The 15,629-nt window shown below is 37.0% G+C and overlaps 1 protein-coding gene across 3 annotated transcripts in view; it reads right to left on the bottom strand.

Annotated features, from left to right (window-relative positions):
• Positions 1–15,629, bottom strand: part of cdkal1 (CDK5 regulatory subunit associated protein 1-like 1) — a 186,596-nt gene that overhangs the window by 131,186 nt on the left and 39,781 nt on the right. For all 3 annotated transcript variants that reach the window (XM_016681490.1, XM_007553167.2, XM_007553936.2), the window contains exons 5-6: positions 4,391–4,487; positions 840–888 (exon numbers count right to left, since the gene is read on the bottom strand). In XM_016681490.1, coding sequence (XP_016536976.1) covers positions 840–888; positions 4,391–4,487 — 146 coding nt within the window. The remainder of the gene's footprint in view (positions 1–839; positions 889–4,390; positions 4,488–15,629) is intronic.

The raw sequence follows: 15,629 nt of genomic DNA, 5'->3' as shown, positions 1-15,629 counted from the left end.
CACACTGATTCATATGATCACATTATCTCCTCAGCATGCCTCGAATTGTTACAGAACCCGGTTAATCACTCATTCATTTAGACCATGTGTGCAGCACCAGAGATACACCAATAACATGAACGCCCTGAAGACTAAGGTTGAGGACATCTGATCTAAACCATCACCTTGCAGCAATGATTGTATGTTTAGTTCTGCTCTGCTAGATGATGAACCTCTGCTTCAGTCTAAATATCATTTGCAGCATCCAACAAGGTTTTTTTTCCAGGATTGTCCTATGTTTAGTTCAACTTAGCCTCCCATAAAAACTGATCAGTTTCTCTGTCCCTGGAGTAGAACAACATCTCTTTAACATGATGCATCCACATCCATGTTTCACTGTGTGTTCAGTGTTGTGCAGTGGTAGTTGCCCATCTGACATTGTGTTTTCTATGTGGATTACTTTTGTATCATCTGACCAAAGCAACTTCTTCCATCGTACGGCTTTTGGCACATTGCAACAACTTATGGCTGCAACAACAGCTTTCTTCTTGCCACTCCTGCACGTAGGTCAGTTTGAGGACAACCAACAAGAGGTTGTCGACTAATTGTCCAAATCAATCTCGGTAGCTCTACTAGAGTTTGCGTTCAACTATCACACTAAATCCCAATAAAATGCATTGAAGTGCATGGCTGAAATGTGAAAAAAAAAATGTAAGAAAAAAAAATGTCCAAGTCACTGATAGGTGAAAATGTAATTTTAAATTCCAGTTTCTTACAGACTGTTACATATTCATTAATTTCCTGAGCTTACACAATCCCATAAATATGTTTAACTTGTGTGTCTTTTTGCTAAAAAATACCTTTAACAGCCTCGTCCACTACTTCCACCACTCGATCAATCTGTTGGACCTGCAGCACAGACAGACACAACAGAAAACACATATAGAGATAGACAAAACAAGCCCACACAGTCAAACACAGGATATCGACAACACACAAACACACATACACTTATCCAGGTTTATTTAAGGTGGATATGTAAATCCAGTCTAAGGCAGCATGCAATAAGCAGATAGGTAAACAAGTGCAGAACGATACAATCACAACAAGTTTCTTCCAGTTAGGATAATCCAATATGGATTTTCTAAATGCCAATTAGTGTGTATGTACATAGGCACAGCAGCATGCTTGGTTTGTATTGACCAATGCATTGAAACCGCAGCAGAGTTTTAACGATGTGAAATAAAAGTCAACGAAATGTAAGTTTAAAAAAGAATAATTGAGAGCATAAAGCAACATATAGGTAATTAAAAAGGTCTTTCAAATAAGATTTCCAAAGGAATCTCTCAAATCATTTCATAAGAAAGTAAAAGTCATTCTCCTTTTCATCTCCTAAGTAGGCAGAATAATCCTGCAGTTCTAGCAGCTAAAGACCCCTCTAATTCATCAAAAGATAATAAGCATACACTTGGCCACAGCTTAAATTGAATCAGACTGTTAGAAAGCTCAACTAATTTTTTAAAAGAAGAAATAAATGTTCACACTGAGCAGTACTTATTTTATTAATTTGCCTCGCTACTAAATTATCGAGAAGAGCAGTAAAATGAGAACAGTAAAAGGTCGTCAAAAAGACATGCATAGGAACCTAAAGAGGTTAAAAAATAAATAGCATGATTTTCTTTGACATAATTTCTCCTTTCATTCTCCCAAGCGTTCCTCTAAGTCACTCTCCTCCTCTGCTCTCAGAGGTTTGTGGACTTGCCATTGGCTCTGTCTGCCCCACAGGTCCATTACCCAGAGTATTTTTCCAAATACATTCACATGGACACACACTGTGCTTTGCAGGCAGCCGTTGCATGCATGTTACACACTGAAATAAAACCTATTTCCTTGTAATAGCCAAGCAATCTGGATCCATTCAGAGCAGCAGCGGGTGTCCCTTTGTACAGTAAAGGTTTGGTAATGCTTACACTTTGCAAACTAATGCAGACCTCCAGTTTCAACTCTGTTTTCAAATCCTACTTTATATTCATAGGATACCCCTTAACTCAAAAATTGAGGAATATTAAGAACAAATGGAATCCGTCAGATTAGGGCTTAAAATAAATATACTGGAAGGAAAAATAGCTTAGATGTTGCCTATCCTTTTTGCTAAAGAGGATTCTTTACCTTTCACACAACTTTGTACATGACATGCATTTACAAAGGTGCTGTGTACTATTAGTCAAAAAGAATGTAAAAAATGAAGGGCTAGATTTATCATCGCATACCGGCAATATCCTGAAGATTTGTGAAATTATCATTGGAAGGTAAAAAAAAAAAAAAAAAAAAAAAAGCAGATTCAGCAACACAACAACAAGAAATGTACAATCTTTGGAAAGACTGAATAAGTAGTGGCAAGCTACGCAAGTGTGTGTGTGTGTGTGTGTGTGTGTTAGCGTCAGAATGTGACAGGTCTAGTTAAGATGGATGAAACACTGCAGGCTTGCGTGACTGCCAATGTACCTTATACAAGGTGCAACGTCATTCAGTCAGACATAAAAACAGGTATACACAAAAAAAACAGATGAGACACAAAGGTCAATTAAAGAGAATAGATTGAAAAGGAAGTACCCTTTTTTAACCCGATCCCTTATCTAGCCGTTAGTGAAATCACAATAGACAAATTCTTAACTTATTTGCATATCATTTGAATAACCCACCAACTGCCACTGTCATTATGCAGTTTATTGTTGCCACTATAAAAACATAAGCCATGTGCAGTTTCTCTCATCTGCCTCTTTATGTTGCCTGTTCATGTATTCATGCATCTTTATTTGTACAGGCATGTATAGGCATGTTTATAAAAACAAAACGAAACAAACAAAAAAAATCTAGTTTACATGACACTTTTTAAACAACTCTGAAAGGAAGTCCACACATACAATGTTTTACCAAATGGCATGTTTAAACAGCATGTTTCAGAGACTGTTTACGAGTTTTCATTAGGAAATAATAAAATTATGCATCCTATCTTTTCAGCGGATGTTCCAGAGATGGGATTTTTATCTCGGGTTTAGAATTAAGTGAAGGAATAACATGGATGAAAGCCTAATCCTGGCAGATCCCTGCAAACACAATAGGAGAATGGGCGTGTGAATGTTTGCCTGTCCATAAATCCAACTGAATCATGACAATAAGTTGAGTTACAAAGGTGAATTTCCCAGTTGTTTGCTGCGTCTTAAAATCTGTTGTAGATAAAAGCCTGTTAACTGTAGAAAAGAACTGCAATGACTGTAATCAGAGAGATTTTGCTTGAATGGATAATTATCTAAGCTAGTATTTAAATATATTATAAAACAATGCTAATACAGCCTTTTTGTGTAATACACTGTAGCATTTAGGCTGAAGCAGGTCTTGAGTTAACAGCTTTCATTACTAAAGCCATTTTTTTTAAAGTTTTCCTATTGTGTTTAAGCTAAACACAATAGGAAAAATGATGAGGAAACAGACTATACTGCGCGCCATTAGTTAATTACCGTAGTTCAATTTCTTAATTTCAAGTCTGAAAATTAATTAGATCATCAAACTGAATCACTGAACATTTGTATCAATAAGTACTTTACGAAAACCAGATAAGAAATGTGGTTACAGATCTCTGATTAGATCATTCTTAAAGGGGTAGTATTATGCAATCAAGTAACCACATAACCTTCATTTGTTATAAAAATGCCTCATATAAAAAACAACACAAAAAAAAAAACACACCACAAAATAAAACACCGAAAATGGGGGTGTCTCTTTAAAAAATCCTGCTGTTATTGGAACTCCACCTCCAGGAAGTTATCACTACAGCACTCCTCCATTAGTCCTTTAATAATGTTTTTGTTTTTTTTACCAGAGTTGCACTGAGAAGTAGCTGGTATGAGGAGCTCAGCAGATGCCAGGGTTTGCTAATTGCTGCTGGCTTGTCTGAAGGAGCTGAGTGATGGAGTCGACAGGGAGGGCTGCTCTGTGAGGTGGAAGCTCAGAAACTGAGGCGGTGCTAGATCCACCCAAATGTTTTGAACAGCTGGATGGTTGCCACGGGAGATTAAAGAATTTCTCAAACATGCATGAAAGAATCAAGGAAACTCCAGGTACGTTTTTAATGAGGGAATAACATTATAACATATAAAGCTCAAAAAAGTTAATTCTACATAGAATTAACTTTTTTCTATGTAATTACAAACTTATAATCCAACATTTTTCTGCTCAAAACTGTAATTGTGATAAAAACAGTGATAAAAAAAAAGTATTTGTAAATTCTACTAGCAACTATAACATGTTTAAGTTGATTGTAATGCCAATTCCCAATCTAAGTTGCAATTTTTTAATCTGAATAAAACACAGCAAAAGTCAAAGAACACAAATTGAGTGCATGAACACATACCCCAATAATGCTAAGACCTTTAAGGTAGTCCATCCGGGGCTGAGCCTGAGGAACACAACCTGCAACGACCACTTTTTTCTGCTGCTCCTGGGCTTTCCTGCACAAACACATGTAAGAAGAGTTTTAGATGAGATCAACACTAGTCAACAGTTTGTTTCACGAGTCTGCTACTGTGAGAAATATTTTAATAGCAATGACTGTCCAAACAACTCTTGATGAGAAGAGGGGTATTCACATTTAGCATAGTAACTGAGTCGATATGTCAGAAGTTAACATGTTCCAACAGCAGTTTTTAATGATGATTAATAAATATTCCTATGTCAGTGAGCAAAATACTGCGGGTTCATGGAGCTCAAATGTAGATACATATGAACCCACACACCACAATCAAAAGCTTTACTGATCCAACAGACTTTCTGCATCCAGCACCAAATTAAATCCACCTCCAAACTGTGTGCAACTGTTTGTTTCAGATATGAATTGAAAATGTTAAATCTGCCAAATCTCTGAACTCAAAATGTAAAATATATTTTCAAGGAGGAGTGGTGTTGAATATGACTTGAAATTAAATTGTACGCTTACTTCCACTATTAGGGACAAGTTCATCTAAAAAGTGACCAAATTAAAGATGTAAACATATAAATTGTAAATTTTACTTTTGATACTGTACTGAATTGTGTGCATAAAAACTGTACTGATCCAGAAAATTGGCCATGAAGCAAGACATCTTAGAGTAACCGAATGGGTCACAACCTGTTATTCTGGACATGTGGATATTAGGAAATGGTTATTCTCGCTTTTAAAAATTTGTTAGCTCAGTCTGTCGTGTTCAACATTTCAGCTAACCTTCACAGGAACCCGTAAAGCTGCACTGTTTTACAGCACTTTTGTTTCAACAAACAAATTAAAACCATCACAACCCCCAAGGTTTGTTCATCAGTTTCAAGTTTGAAGAAGCAAACACTGCAGCAGCAATCATGTGCATGTGCTGCTCCCCAAATGCAAGTAATCGCAGAAGTCTTCATCTGCAAAATTTATTTAAAAGGGTTTTTTGTTGCATTTACACCTTTTCATCAGGTTTGTAGTTACTCTATAGAATTTATAAAATTCTATAAAATTTTATAAATTCTATAGAATTTATAAACATTAACTGTCTGTCACATTAACAGAGTAAACCGTTCCACTTTTGGAGCAGAAAATTCATGTTTTTATTTTGACAACCAACAGTCCTTTCCCTTGCTCACGCTCAGGAACCAGGATCTGCGTCTGATAAGTGAGGCACATCGGAAATCTGTTCAGGTTTAACATTTCCTCATAGTTCAGAGTAGCTGTACTTGACATTTAAACTGCAACAACCATGAAACAATTTGATAATGCTGTTTTGGTCTGATTTTTAAGTTTTTAATCACCTTACAAACTCGGTTACAGTGGGCGGACAGCTGTGTTCACAAAGCGTGGCACCAGCCCTGCTGTGGGAGGACCCTCTCAGCATCACTGAACGTAATCTACATAAACAGTCCATTTTCGAACCTCGCATTGGAAACTTGTAAAATAAATAAACTAGCTAGCGAAATTATGAAGTCCTCAGAAACCCATTGACAACCAGCGGTTATTTATATTCATTGGTAAGTTATAATTCAAATATTATTTAAAACAACATGTCATTGATCTTGTGTGTTCCTATTTAAATGTGCTGAACAAAAAACGAAAGCTATGCAGATAAACAGTGTGCCAAAATGTATGTGTGCACATGATCTGTGCAAGTCTCCGTGTCACCTCCAGTTAGTGGCAGTGAGATTTGAGACACGCGGTCTGTCTGACAAAAGCTTTTGGAGGAGCTGCCCAGACTCTGCCATAAATCTTTAATAATGAAGCCTCCTGACAGCAGGAGTGGAAGAGGGAGGGAAGGATGGAAGAGGGGAAACACATAAGTAGGGAGAAATCGTAGGAGGGGGACTGAGAAGCAGCAGTGAGGCTGGATGCAAACTGTCAGTAGTGTTTTAATTCACACTGTTTGTATTCTTCAACAAAACAAAGAGAGCTAGTGATGGAGGAGGAGGAGGACTGTGCAAGGGAATGGAATGTGAAGGCAGACGACTCAATTCAAAGCCTGCTTACACTGTCACATGAATGAGAACTGGAAGGACAGATGAAACATGGTAGAAGATGAAAGAAGAAAAAAAAAAAAACAGTGAAACCAGAAATCAAAAAGTGTTCATTGTTTATTTTAGAAACAAAATCCTTATTTTGGGCCAAGTACAGAACATTTGTACCGAGACACTGTAAAAGGTTTAACACTACATGTGGCGCGTTTTAATGTTCCTACACACTTCCACATTTGTAAGAGGGCTGATGGGTAATTACAAAGTGGGCTGACAAATAAAGAAAGATATCATGGTGTTGGATACAATGGCTCATTTTACTCAACTGATCCAAAGTATATTTACAATGTGTATTCAAACTGTCGGGTTTTATCTACTGGCCGCCTGCCACTGCCAGAGAGTAAGGAACAAAACCCATGTTATTGCAACTGCCTTTTTATGGTGTCAACAGACTGTAAAAATATACAGAGGGAGGGAAGAGTGTAGCAGTAAAGCAAAATATTCCAAGTCACTAAAAGTAAGTATAAAATTCTGATCAAAAGTTGGAAAGTTTCAGTCACTCTCCTAGATATTCAATTAAATAATCACTTCTCTTCTCCTGCTACACCTATACAAAAATTCAAGGCTGACAGAACAAAGCCACATATACAAACATTCAGAGATGCATCTGATAAGTGTGACTCCCCATCACAGTTAAAGCCATGAAAATCTCTCTCTGGCATTAGTGCACATTCAGACACATACACAGCAGGGGTGCAGCTGCCTAATTGACAACGTCTCATGCCAAAATGCACCAAACGTTCCTTTAATGTGACTCTCGCTCCCTGCCCATGGACCCACAGCCATAGCTGACATGGCGAGGAAGCAGAGAGCGGCTGAGTTGCTGTCTGAGCGCCCCAGTGGGAAAGGCCAATCACGTTGCGTACAATTCCTGGGAGGAATGAGATGGAGAGGGATTATGGGATGCAGTTGCTATGGTAATGCTTAGTAGTCTAATAAAGCTCTCATTGCCAATGACCCAGACTAGAGCAGATGTCCCCCAAGATCAGACGAAAGGGATGTATGCGTGGGGAGATGCGTGTGTGTGTTAGTGTGTGTGTGCGCACATCTCTCCTCCACTCTGCAGCCCTTTTTCAACTCTGTCACTTCTCCTCAAAGTCCTGACACCAAAGGTTCAAACAATGTCTAAACATACTGTGCATACACATTGCAGCGGTCCAAGCTGGTGATAGGTGCAGCATTCTTAGGACTGCACATAGATGGCTGACCTCTGTCGTATATGTGGTGGAGAGTGCTGTGCTGTACATACTTGTTTTTAACAGCTGAGTAGACACAGTGAATAAGTCAAATTAGACTAGACTAAATGTCCAACTGAATTGATCAGGTTGACTTCGAGATGCCTCATGCTAGGAATATGACATTAAGTTACCCTAGGCATCAGGCGGACCAGAGAGCATGACCTATATAAGAGACTCTTCAACTTTCACACAGCAAAATCTGAAGTGAAAGAGAAAGTGTTCCTTAGAGGATCAGGGTAGAGTCTTCCAAAGGGCTTTTTTCAATGACAGCAACACACATTTGGTCACATAATCACTGACATTCTCTAGAAAGCATTGAATGTCTGCAATCTTCTCGTTCATGTTTAGCATCGAAACTGATGTCAACATATAAACGAGTGTATGTTAGGCTAACACTGAGCCAGAAGCAATGTGAGCAGCGTCTTCAGTTTGAACCAGAAGACCAAACTTCTCGTTTTAAGTCAGTTATCAAAATGGTCTGTTAAATGCCACAATAATGTGGGAATTATTAGAAATAACACAATTAAGGTAGGTTTATAGCAAAAATTTTACCTAAACTTCATTTACAAAAATCTACTGAAAGTAATGTTTTAATTATATTTTAATATATCAAGATGCACTTGTTTTTCATGGTGCACTTAGGGATAGGAATGTTTAAATGGCTGAATTCAATTCTAAAATACCTATCACTTTATCATGAAATTACAATTAATTCTTTCTACATTTAATCATGCCATGATGTACATCATAAATCCCTGACACATTTGCATTAGTATGGATATATTCATTTATTACTTTATCAACCATTTTTAATTTATGAAATCTAGAAACCTTTACTTTAGAATATGTTCATGTATTGTACAGCATCAATGATGTACAATCAGAAGTGGTTCATTTTAGTTTAGAAGCCAAATATCTAAAACAGACTTTCACACATTCATGAGTGTGTGCGTTTCCGCTCAATGACTCCTTGCTGCGCAGCGTCCTCAGCCATATACAGATAAGGTTTTGGCTACATAGCGGGAGAAAGTATGAGCTCATTATATACACACAGAGCCTCTGCCATATGTTCCCTAGCAAACATGTTGCTCGAGGATGAGGTCATAGTGATATGAGCCGTGAGAAACTTTGTGAGGTTGAGAGTGTATAACTTCAACTTAAACTAGATGAATAAAATAAGATTTCTCCACTCCAAACAATCTGATAAAATGAAGCGGGGCATTGAAGATATAGCTCTGTTGCATGTCCGTTTCTCTTGCCTCTTTGCCATACTTGGCCTATTGCTGCTCCTTTTGTCTTCCTCGCCCTCTCGTCTGCACTTCAACGGCCATTTCTGGTCGATTTGACAGCGAGCCAGCCACTCGGTACACCCCTGACCTCTCTGCATTAGCATAAGCAGCAAGGGGCAAGGTTAAGTACCCATCAAGCCTCTGTAATTAACATGTGAGTCGATGAGTGCACGGGTGTTTGTGAGTGCGAGTAAGTGAGAGTGAGCAAATGTTTTAAATTGCTCCTTCACATATTTTCCACTTCTACAAACTCCTGCTGAATCAATAATGCAGTTATACTCTTGGTCACTGAGGCAATTTCAATTTCACAACAGCTATTGTAATCCAAGACGTTACTTGATTTTATCAACAGGGGGACCCACAAATCATGTTTATTTTTTAAATGTTTTATTCAGTGTTCCATATTTATATTTCCTGCGTGTTTTGTAACAACAGCAGCAGCAAAAAAAAAAAAAAAAAAAAAAAAAGTCTCCCCTGTCTGACAGAAGAAACTGAACTATTGTAAGAAAAACACTGTTGCTCCAAAAGAGACTGTACTCATTCCTATGTGTATTACTGTATTGGTGGAGTTTTACGAAACAAAAGAAATTATAAAGAAGTAGCTAACTCTACACCTGTGGAACCTGAATGCGAACAAACTAAAACACATTACAGTTTGCAATGTGGAGAATAGGGAACAGAAAACAGTGCGACAGGAAACTGTAAAAATTAATTTTTTATGACAATTTTACAAGGAGATCTGTTGAGTGTCCTGAGATATGTTAGCAGAAATAAAAGACAAATACATGACAGATAAAACAAATGAGGCTGCCAGTTTTAACAACATTAAAAAATAAAGTTGCTGGGCGTGGCGGTGGAACAGGTGTAAAGTGCAACACGTTTGGAGCGAGGCCTTAGTCCAAGACTTCACAGTTTTGAGTCCCAGGCATATATCTTGGGAAGTCTGATTTAGTTAAATTTGATTTCTTAATCTTTAATTCAAATATTTCAATAACTGGGGTAAGTCTACCATCAAAAATATCCAGGGTACAGGATAAATAATATTTAGGCAAACGTGGTTGTGAGGAAAGAAAAGCAAATTCAACATCAAATCTTTGAAAAATGAAGGAAAGAAATGAGTGGTCCAAAGCTATGAAAAGGTTTGTGATTGAAGGAGGAGATTTGAGAGGTAAAGCTGCTGAATCCCTTTTCTAGTTTCACTTAAAACACAAATCCAGAACGCACTTTTTAAAGCCCATTCGTTTTTCAGCTCCTCTTCATAAAAACAGAAACAAAGACAAAAATAAACTAAAATAACTAAACAACTGCAACCAAAAAACAAGGTTGAAAGCACAGGGGGTGTAGCTTCAATGAAAGATGCTTACATGAAAGAAGTCCAATAAAAGTAACTTGAGATTAAAAGAAAACAATACTAAAGTGAAATGCCATGGCACACAGAGAGATTGTTGTGTTTTTAAAATCTGGAGCACATCTTTGATAGCAGTAGCTGTGACAAGGCACCAGAATTAAAACAACGCAAGAGGAGAAAGAAAAATGTTGACTCTTGTCATCCTTCCTCATTTATTACTAGTATACCATTTACAAGATACAAGCAATCTGTTGACCAATCAATACACACCTATAACATAGCTATTTTATGGCTGACCCACTCCGCCTCTGGGTATGCTGTAGATAGGATGCTCCTGTACTGTCCACCTGGGCCTTGTAAAGGATAGTCAGATGTTGTGCAAAGCTTTCAGATTATGGCCTTCAAAGAATGCTGGACACACAGTCACACCGCCGTGAAAAGGAGAGAAATCTGTCATGTAAAATTAGATGAATGTGTAATAAATACCATATTACTGTAAATGACTTGCATTGACCGCTTGAATGCTTCATAATAGAGTAAGGGCTAATAAAAGACAGGGGGGGGAGGGAGGGAAAGACTCATGTGAAACAGACCCACACAGACAGCTGCACAGATGTGCTGGAAATTGCATTAGAGAAGAGCACTTCAATGAACCTCGAGAAGGAAGACTATATAGCTGAATCCTAAAAAGAGCCCCGAGAGTCCCATTCTCCATGCCAAGTCCTGTTATTTATAGAGGAAGGGCTATTATGGGGCATTAATGCGATAGTACCCAGCCCCAGGCTGTGACAGAGAAAAAGCTGATAAGTTAATATTTCAGACGATAAACAAAGATCTCTACACAAATCCACAGAGATCGTGCATTTGGGTATTTTATTCCTGAATTTAAATCACATGCCTATTTTAAAAATTACTACTGGAACGTAGCCCATGTTTACTGGTAAGTACTGAAAGTTTCAGTATTATACCTCTAGTGTCTGATCAATTGTTGCCAAGGCATAAAAACCGATCATGTGAATGAAAATATTTTACAGAAATGTGCTGGGTGAATCTCAGAGCAAGAATGTTTTTTTCTTTTTTTTTTCTCTTGTTTTTTGTAGAAATCAAAGTATAAGGAAAAATGTCAAAATCCAACAAACTTTAGCCTATTGAAGAACAACATTCCTACATACATTCCTCAGCATATCATTTAATAATGTTCTGCCAATGGAGGTAGTGAGGAAACACAAAGAACAGAGGAATGTTACCAACTAAAAGATTGCTCCCTCATTCTGTACAAGGTCACAAACTATTGCAACATCTTTCATTTCATACACAGAAAGGTTGTGCACATGATTGAATCTGAGGGTAGAGATACTGTTCAGCCCGATCAATCAGAAACTCTGATCATACCACGAAGGCTGTGCTTTCATTCCTTGATGTTGGTTATTTTCTGTAGTGGTCCTGCACTATTTGCTGCTAATCAATAAAATGTTCATAATCTGCACTGTAGGAGATAAAAAGCACACGAGGCGGGTCAACGTTAGCAGAAAGTACCATCTTGAAACTAAAATTTTGGTGATTCTACCTCAAGTAAAAAGAGAAAAGTTTAGTCTGCTTCATTGCCAAGACATAGGGGAGAAGGTTATGTTCATCTGGTCTTCACTGTCTGTGTGAAGCTACACTATTCTGTGTATGAGTGGCCGTCTCTGTGTAATTATTTGAATCCAAAGATCAGACAAGGGGGTAAGTCTTTGTTATAATGACTCAGGTGAAAGGCCACTCTTGGCTGAATGCATTCAGACAAAATTAGCCCAAGCGTAAACAATCAAGGTTGGTTTCAAGGTCATAAATTATTACAAGACCTCTCTCGGAGAATTGCAATTTCACATGCTCAATGACCTGGAATCATTCAAACAATCTGCAACACAGCAGCAATCAAAATAACAGAAAGGCCGAATAATTACGCCACTTAAAGCAGCAAAGCAGTCATCAATAAAGCCATGAAAACGTTTACTTCTTGAAAAGTTGCTACAGACTAAAGCAAAAGCGATGCAGATTAGTTGATTAATGAGGATTAAATGGAAATGAAAGAAGGAATCCTGCTTGGAGAGAAAACGTCTGTTGTCTAACTTAAATATGGGAATCTAATTCACAAAGTCCGCTTAATACTATTTAATTTCATCCTTTTGATTGTGGTTCATTTTTATACTCTCCTGCTGCCAAAGTAGGCAACAACAATATAATTTTGACTACACTCTGTAGTCAAAATTATATTGACTACAGAGTGTAGTCAATACAATTGACTACACTTGCAGTCAATATAATTGACTACACTCTGTAGTCAATTATTTTTGTTCATAGTATATGTGTGCATAAGCACAAATAGAAAAAAAAGAATTACAGTATAACCGACTAGAAATAAATGAATAAAGACTAAAGTCTGGTTATTTTCTTGAAAGTTATTCTTTATTGCTGTTGTAAATTTTCCAAACCTTCTATGTTGTATGACAATCTTTAAAAAATAAAAATAAAAAACCTTGACTGAATCATAAAGTCAGACATCTCAGAAAAAGAGCATTAAACCAACAGTCAAACATGATTATACTGGTGGGATGATTTGCGACGTTTTGCTGCTTCAGATGATGGGGCTACGCGTCGTCTTGCCGGACAAAGATCCAAAGCAAATCCACAGGTTTAGAAGTGTCCTAGTCAAAGTCTGGACTTGCATTCATCAGTTTTATCTTGGCATATACTTGAACAGGTTCTTAATTAGGGCTGTAAATTAACAACCTGTAAATAATTTGCTAACGAGGGTATTTTAAAAGGCATTTTATTCAGAATAAAAAAAAAATAGAAGTGGCTTAATGCATATGAAAACCATACTTTTCAGATTTGTGTTTATAAAACATTAAAAGCCCGTCTCCGTTTAACATCACCTTACAATGACTTAATTTGTGATGTGTGTACTGAACAGTTTATTGTCTGATAAAAACACTGCATATACTTTGTTTACATAATAGTAAAGACTGCAGAAGCCTAAGGAAGATGGCCATGCCGTCATTCTTCCCAGGCTGTAAAAGTTTCTCAATTTTTCTTGAAGTTTCTCAGCTGAGGAACACCGAGTAATACTGTCACATTTCATATCCCTTTCTCTTCTACAGCCTCCCTTGAGGATTCAGAGGCAAACCTTTAAAGGTCAAAGATCTCACTGTCATCTTTCATGACTTAATTTATATCAATCACGTCTCTATGCTTTAACTTATTGAATCTTGAAGTGACAATAGTGTGACAGAAACGTTGAAAAACTGTACTTCAACTATTATGAAAGTAGAACTGAAAAGTTTTTCAACAAATTATGCCGTCACTTTTCACCCCCCAACAGTGCACAGTGAAAGGACACTATTGCAGAGGGCATGCATGTCATCACTTATAAGTTGCAGTGAGTACATAGTATCTAAGTGGCTCAGGACTTTCCGGGTCACTGCTTGTTTAGCCAACACCAGCAAATGTCAGCTTTGAAAATCTTCAACTTAAAACAAGACCACAGGGAGAATGTCAAAAGCTTACAGGTGCTTCTTTGACCCACCATTACCCTTTTGTCTCCTAGAGCTTTACATTTGCACTTTCATATGTTTACTTATTAGATTTGTGTAAAAAAAAAAAAAAAAAAACACTTTTAGGTGAGCTAGGTGTATTTGACTCACTATAAACTGAACAAACACATCAAACACTTGTAAGCTAAGCTCAGGTCCAAGAACCTTCTGTAGAATAACTACCTGGTCTGCCCTTTTAGAAAAATGCAAAGCATAATACTGTAAGAAGCATAATTAAAGCTAAAATAAAGATTCAGTTTTGTTCATGAGGCAGTTTGACAGCAAGTCAGGGTGGGGATAATGAGAGAGAAGCGAAGCAGCAGGTGCTGTGGTTTACCTGTGTTTTGTCAGAACAGGTGAACAAAGGGTCAGAGCAGTCCTCTCTATGTACCATCTGTCAGATGAGCCAATGTTTCAAAAGACATTTCTCCACATTCAGACCAAATCAACATTTCCCTGGGAACAAGCTGGGCATTTTTCTCCCTTTCGGTTTCAGTGTTTAGTAACAAGCTTATATTTTCTGAGGGTGTGCTCACCAATGAAAAAAAAAAAACAAACAAACTTTGAATTAAAAAAAAAAATCCCAATACAAAGATTAGGTTGATATTTTACTTTGACAATTCATAAATATTGATAGAACTGAAATAAAGCAAGAAAAACAAAGTCATTTGTTTTTCTTTTTAACATTTTAATGAACCTGTGATCAAAGGTACATTCACAAATTTTAAGCAGCTCGTCCAACAAAGCTGTCGTGCAACATCAACAACAAAATGTAACCACGATTCCCTCCTCTTTTGAAGTTTTCTATCATTTTCTTCCTCTTCTTTTACACCTAAAACCCTAATGAGGCAATGATGAGATTCTCGGTCCTGGCCTAATTAAGATTACAGTGAATTCTAGATAAAGCCTTTACATCACTAGTTTAAAATTACAAACGCAAGCTATTTAGCTATATGACAGCCTAGTATTTCTACAATGTGGAATAAAAGAATTCATTTTACAGAGTTCTTTTGTTGAAGATACTTGGTATGATTTGGATAAAATGTAGGTAATACTGGAAGAAAATGGAATAAGTAGGAGTTATGACTATGCTACAGCAGCACTAATTCAGCAGCTGTTGTGATTTTTGTGTGTGTGATTTTTTTAATCACTTGGCTTGTATTCTCAGTACTACTGACAAGTTAACATTACCAAAACAAACCACCAAAACTGAGGAAAAACTGGGACATATTTAACCAAAAACACATTTAAATAAAAACAACTATTGATTAAATTGTATTTTCATAATTATCAGGTTGAACACTTTTTTTTTTTTTTTTTTTAACCATCTATGACTTCTTTGAGGGTATTTAAAGTGTTGGACAACACATGTTTTTCACAGTGTAGTTCAAGCTTAAATTCTAAATGAATCAGCCACTGGCGAGTTTTGGTCTATACGAGTAATTTGAGAAAAGTTTCCTTTCCAATATTTTTAATCACAACCTCCTGACACATTTTTTTTGTCATTCCTCTTTAAATGTGTAAGTATTTTAAAGGATTGGGTTTTGATTATGCGGCATAACTGTCTTGATATTTGTGTTACATCACTTTTAAATGAGTTCCCTCAAATTAATTTTGTAGGATTTAA

The sequence above is a fragment of the Poecilia formosa genome, unplaced genomic scaffold, assembly GCF_000485575.1.
Source record: "Poecilia formosa unplaced genomic scaffold, Poecilia_formosa-5.1.2 Scaffold0, whole genome shotgun sequence".
NCBI lineage: Eukaryota > Metazoa > Chordata > Actinopteri > Cyprinodontiformes > Poeciliidae > Poecilia > Poecilia formosa.
This window is presented reverse-complemented; position numbering and strand designations above follow the sequence as displayed.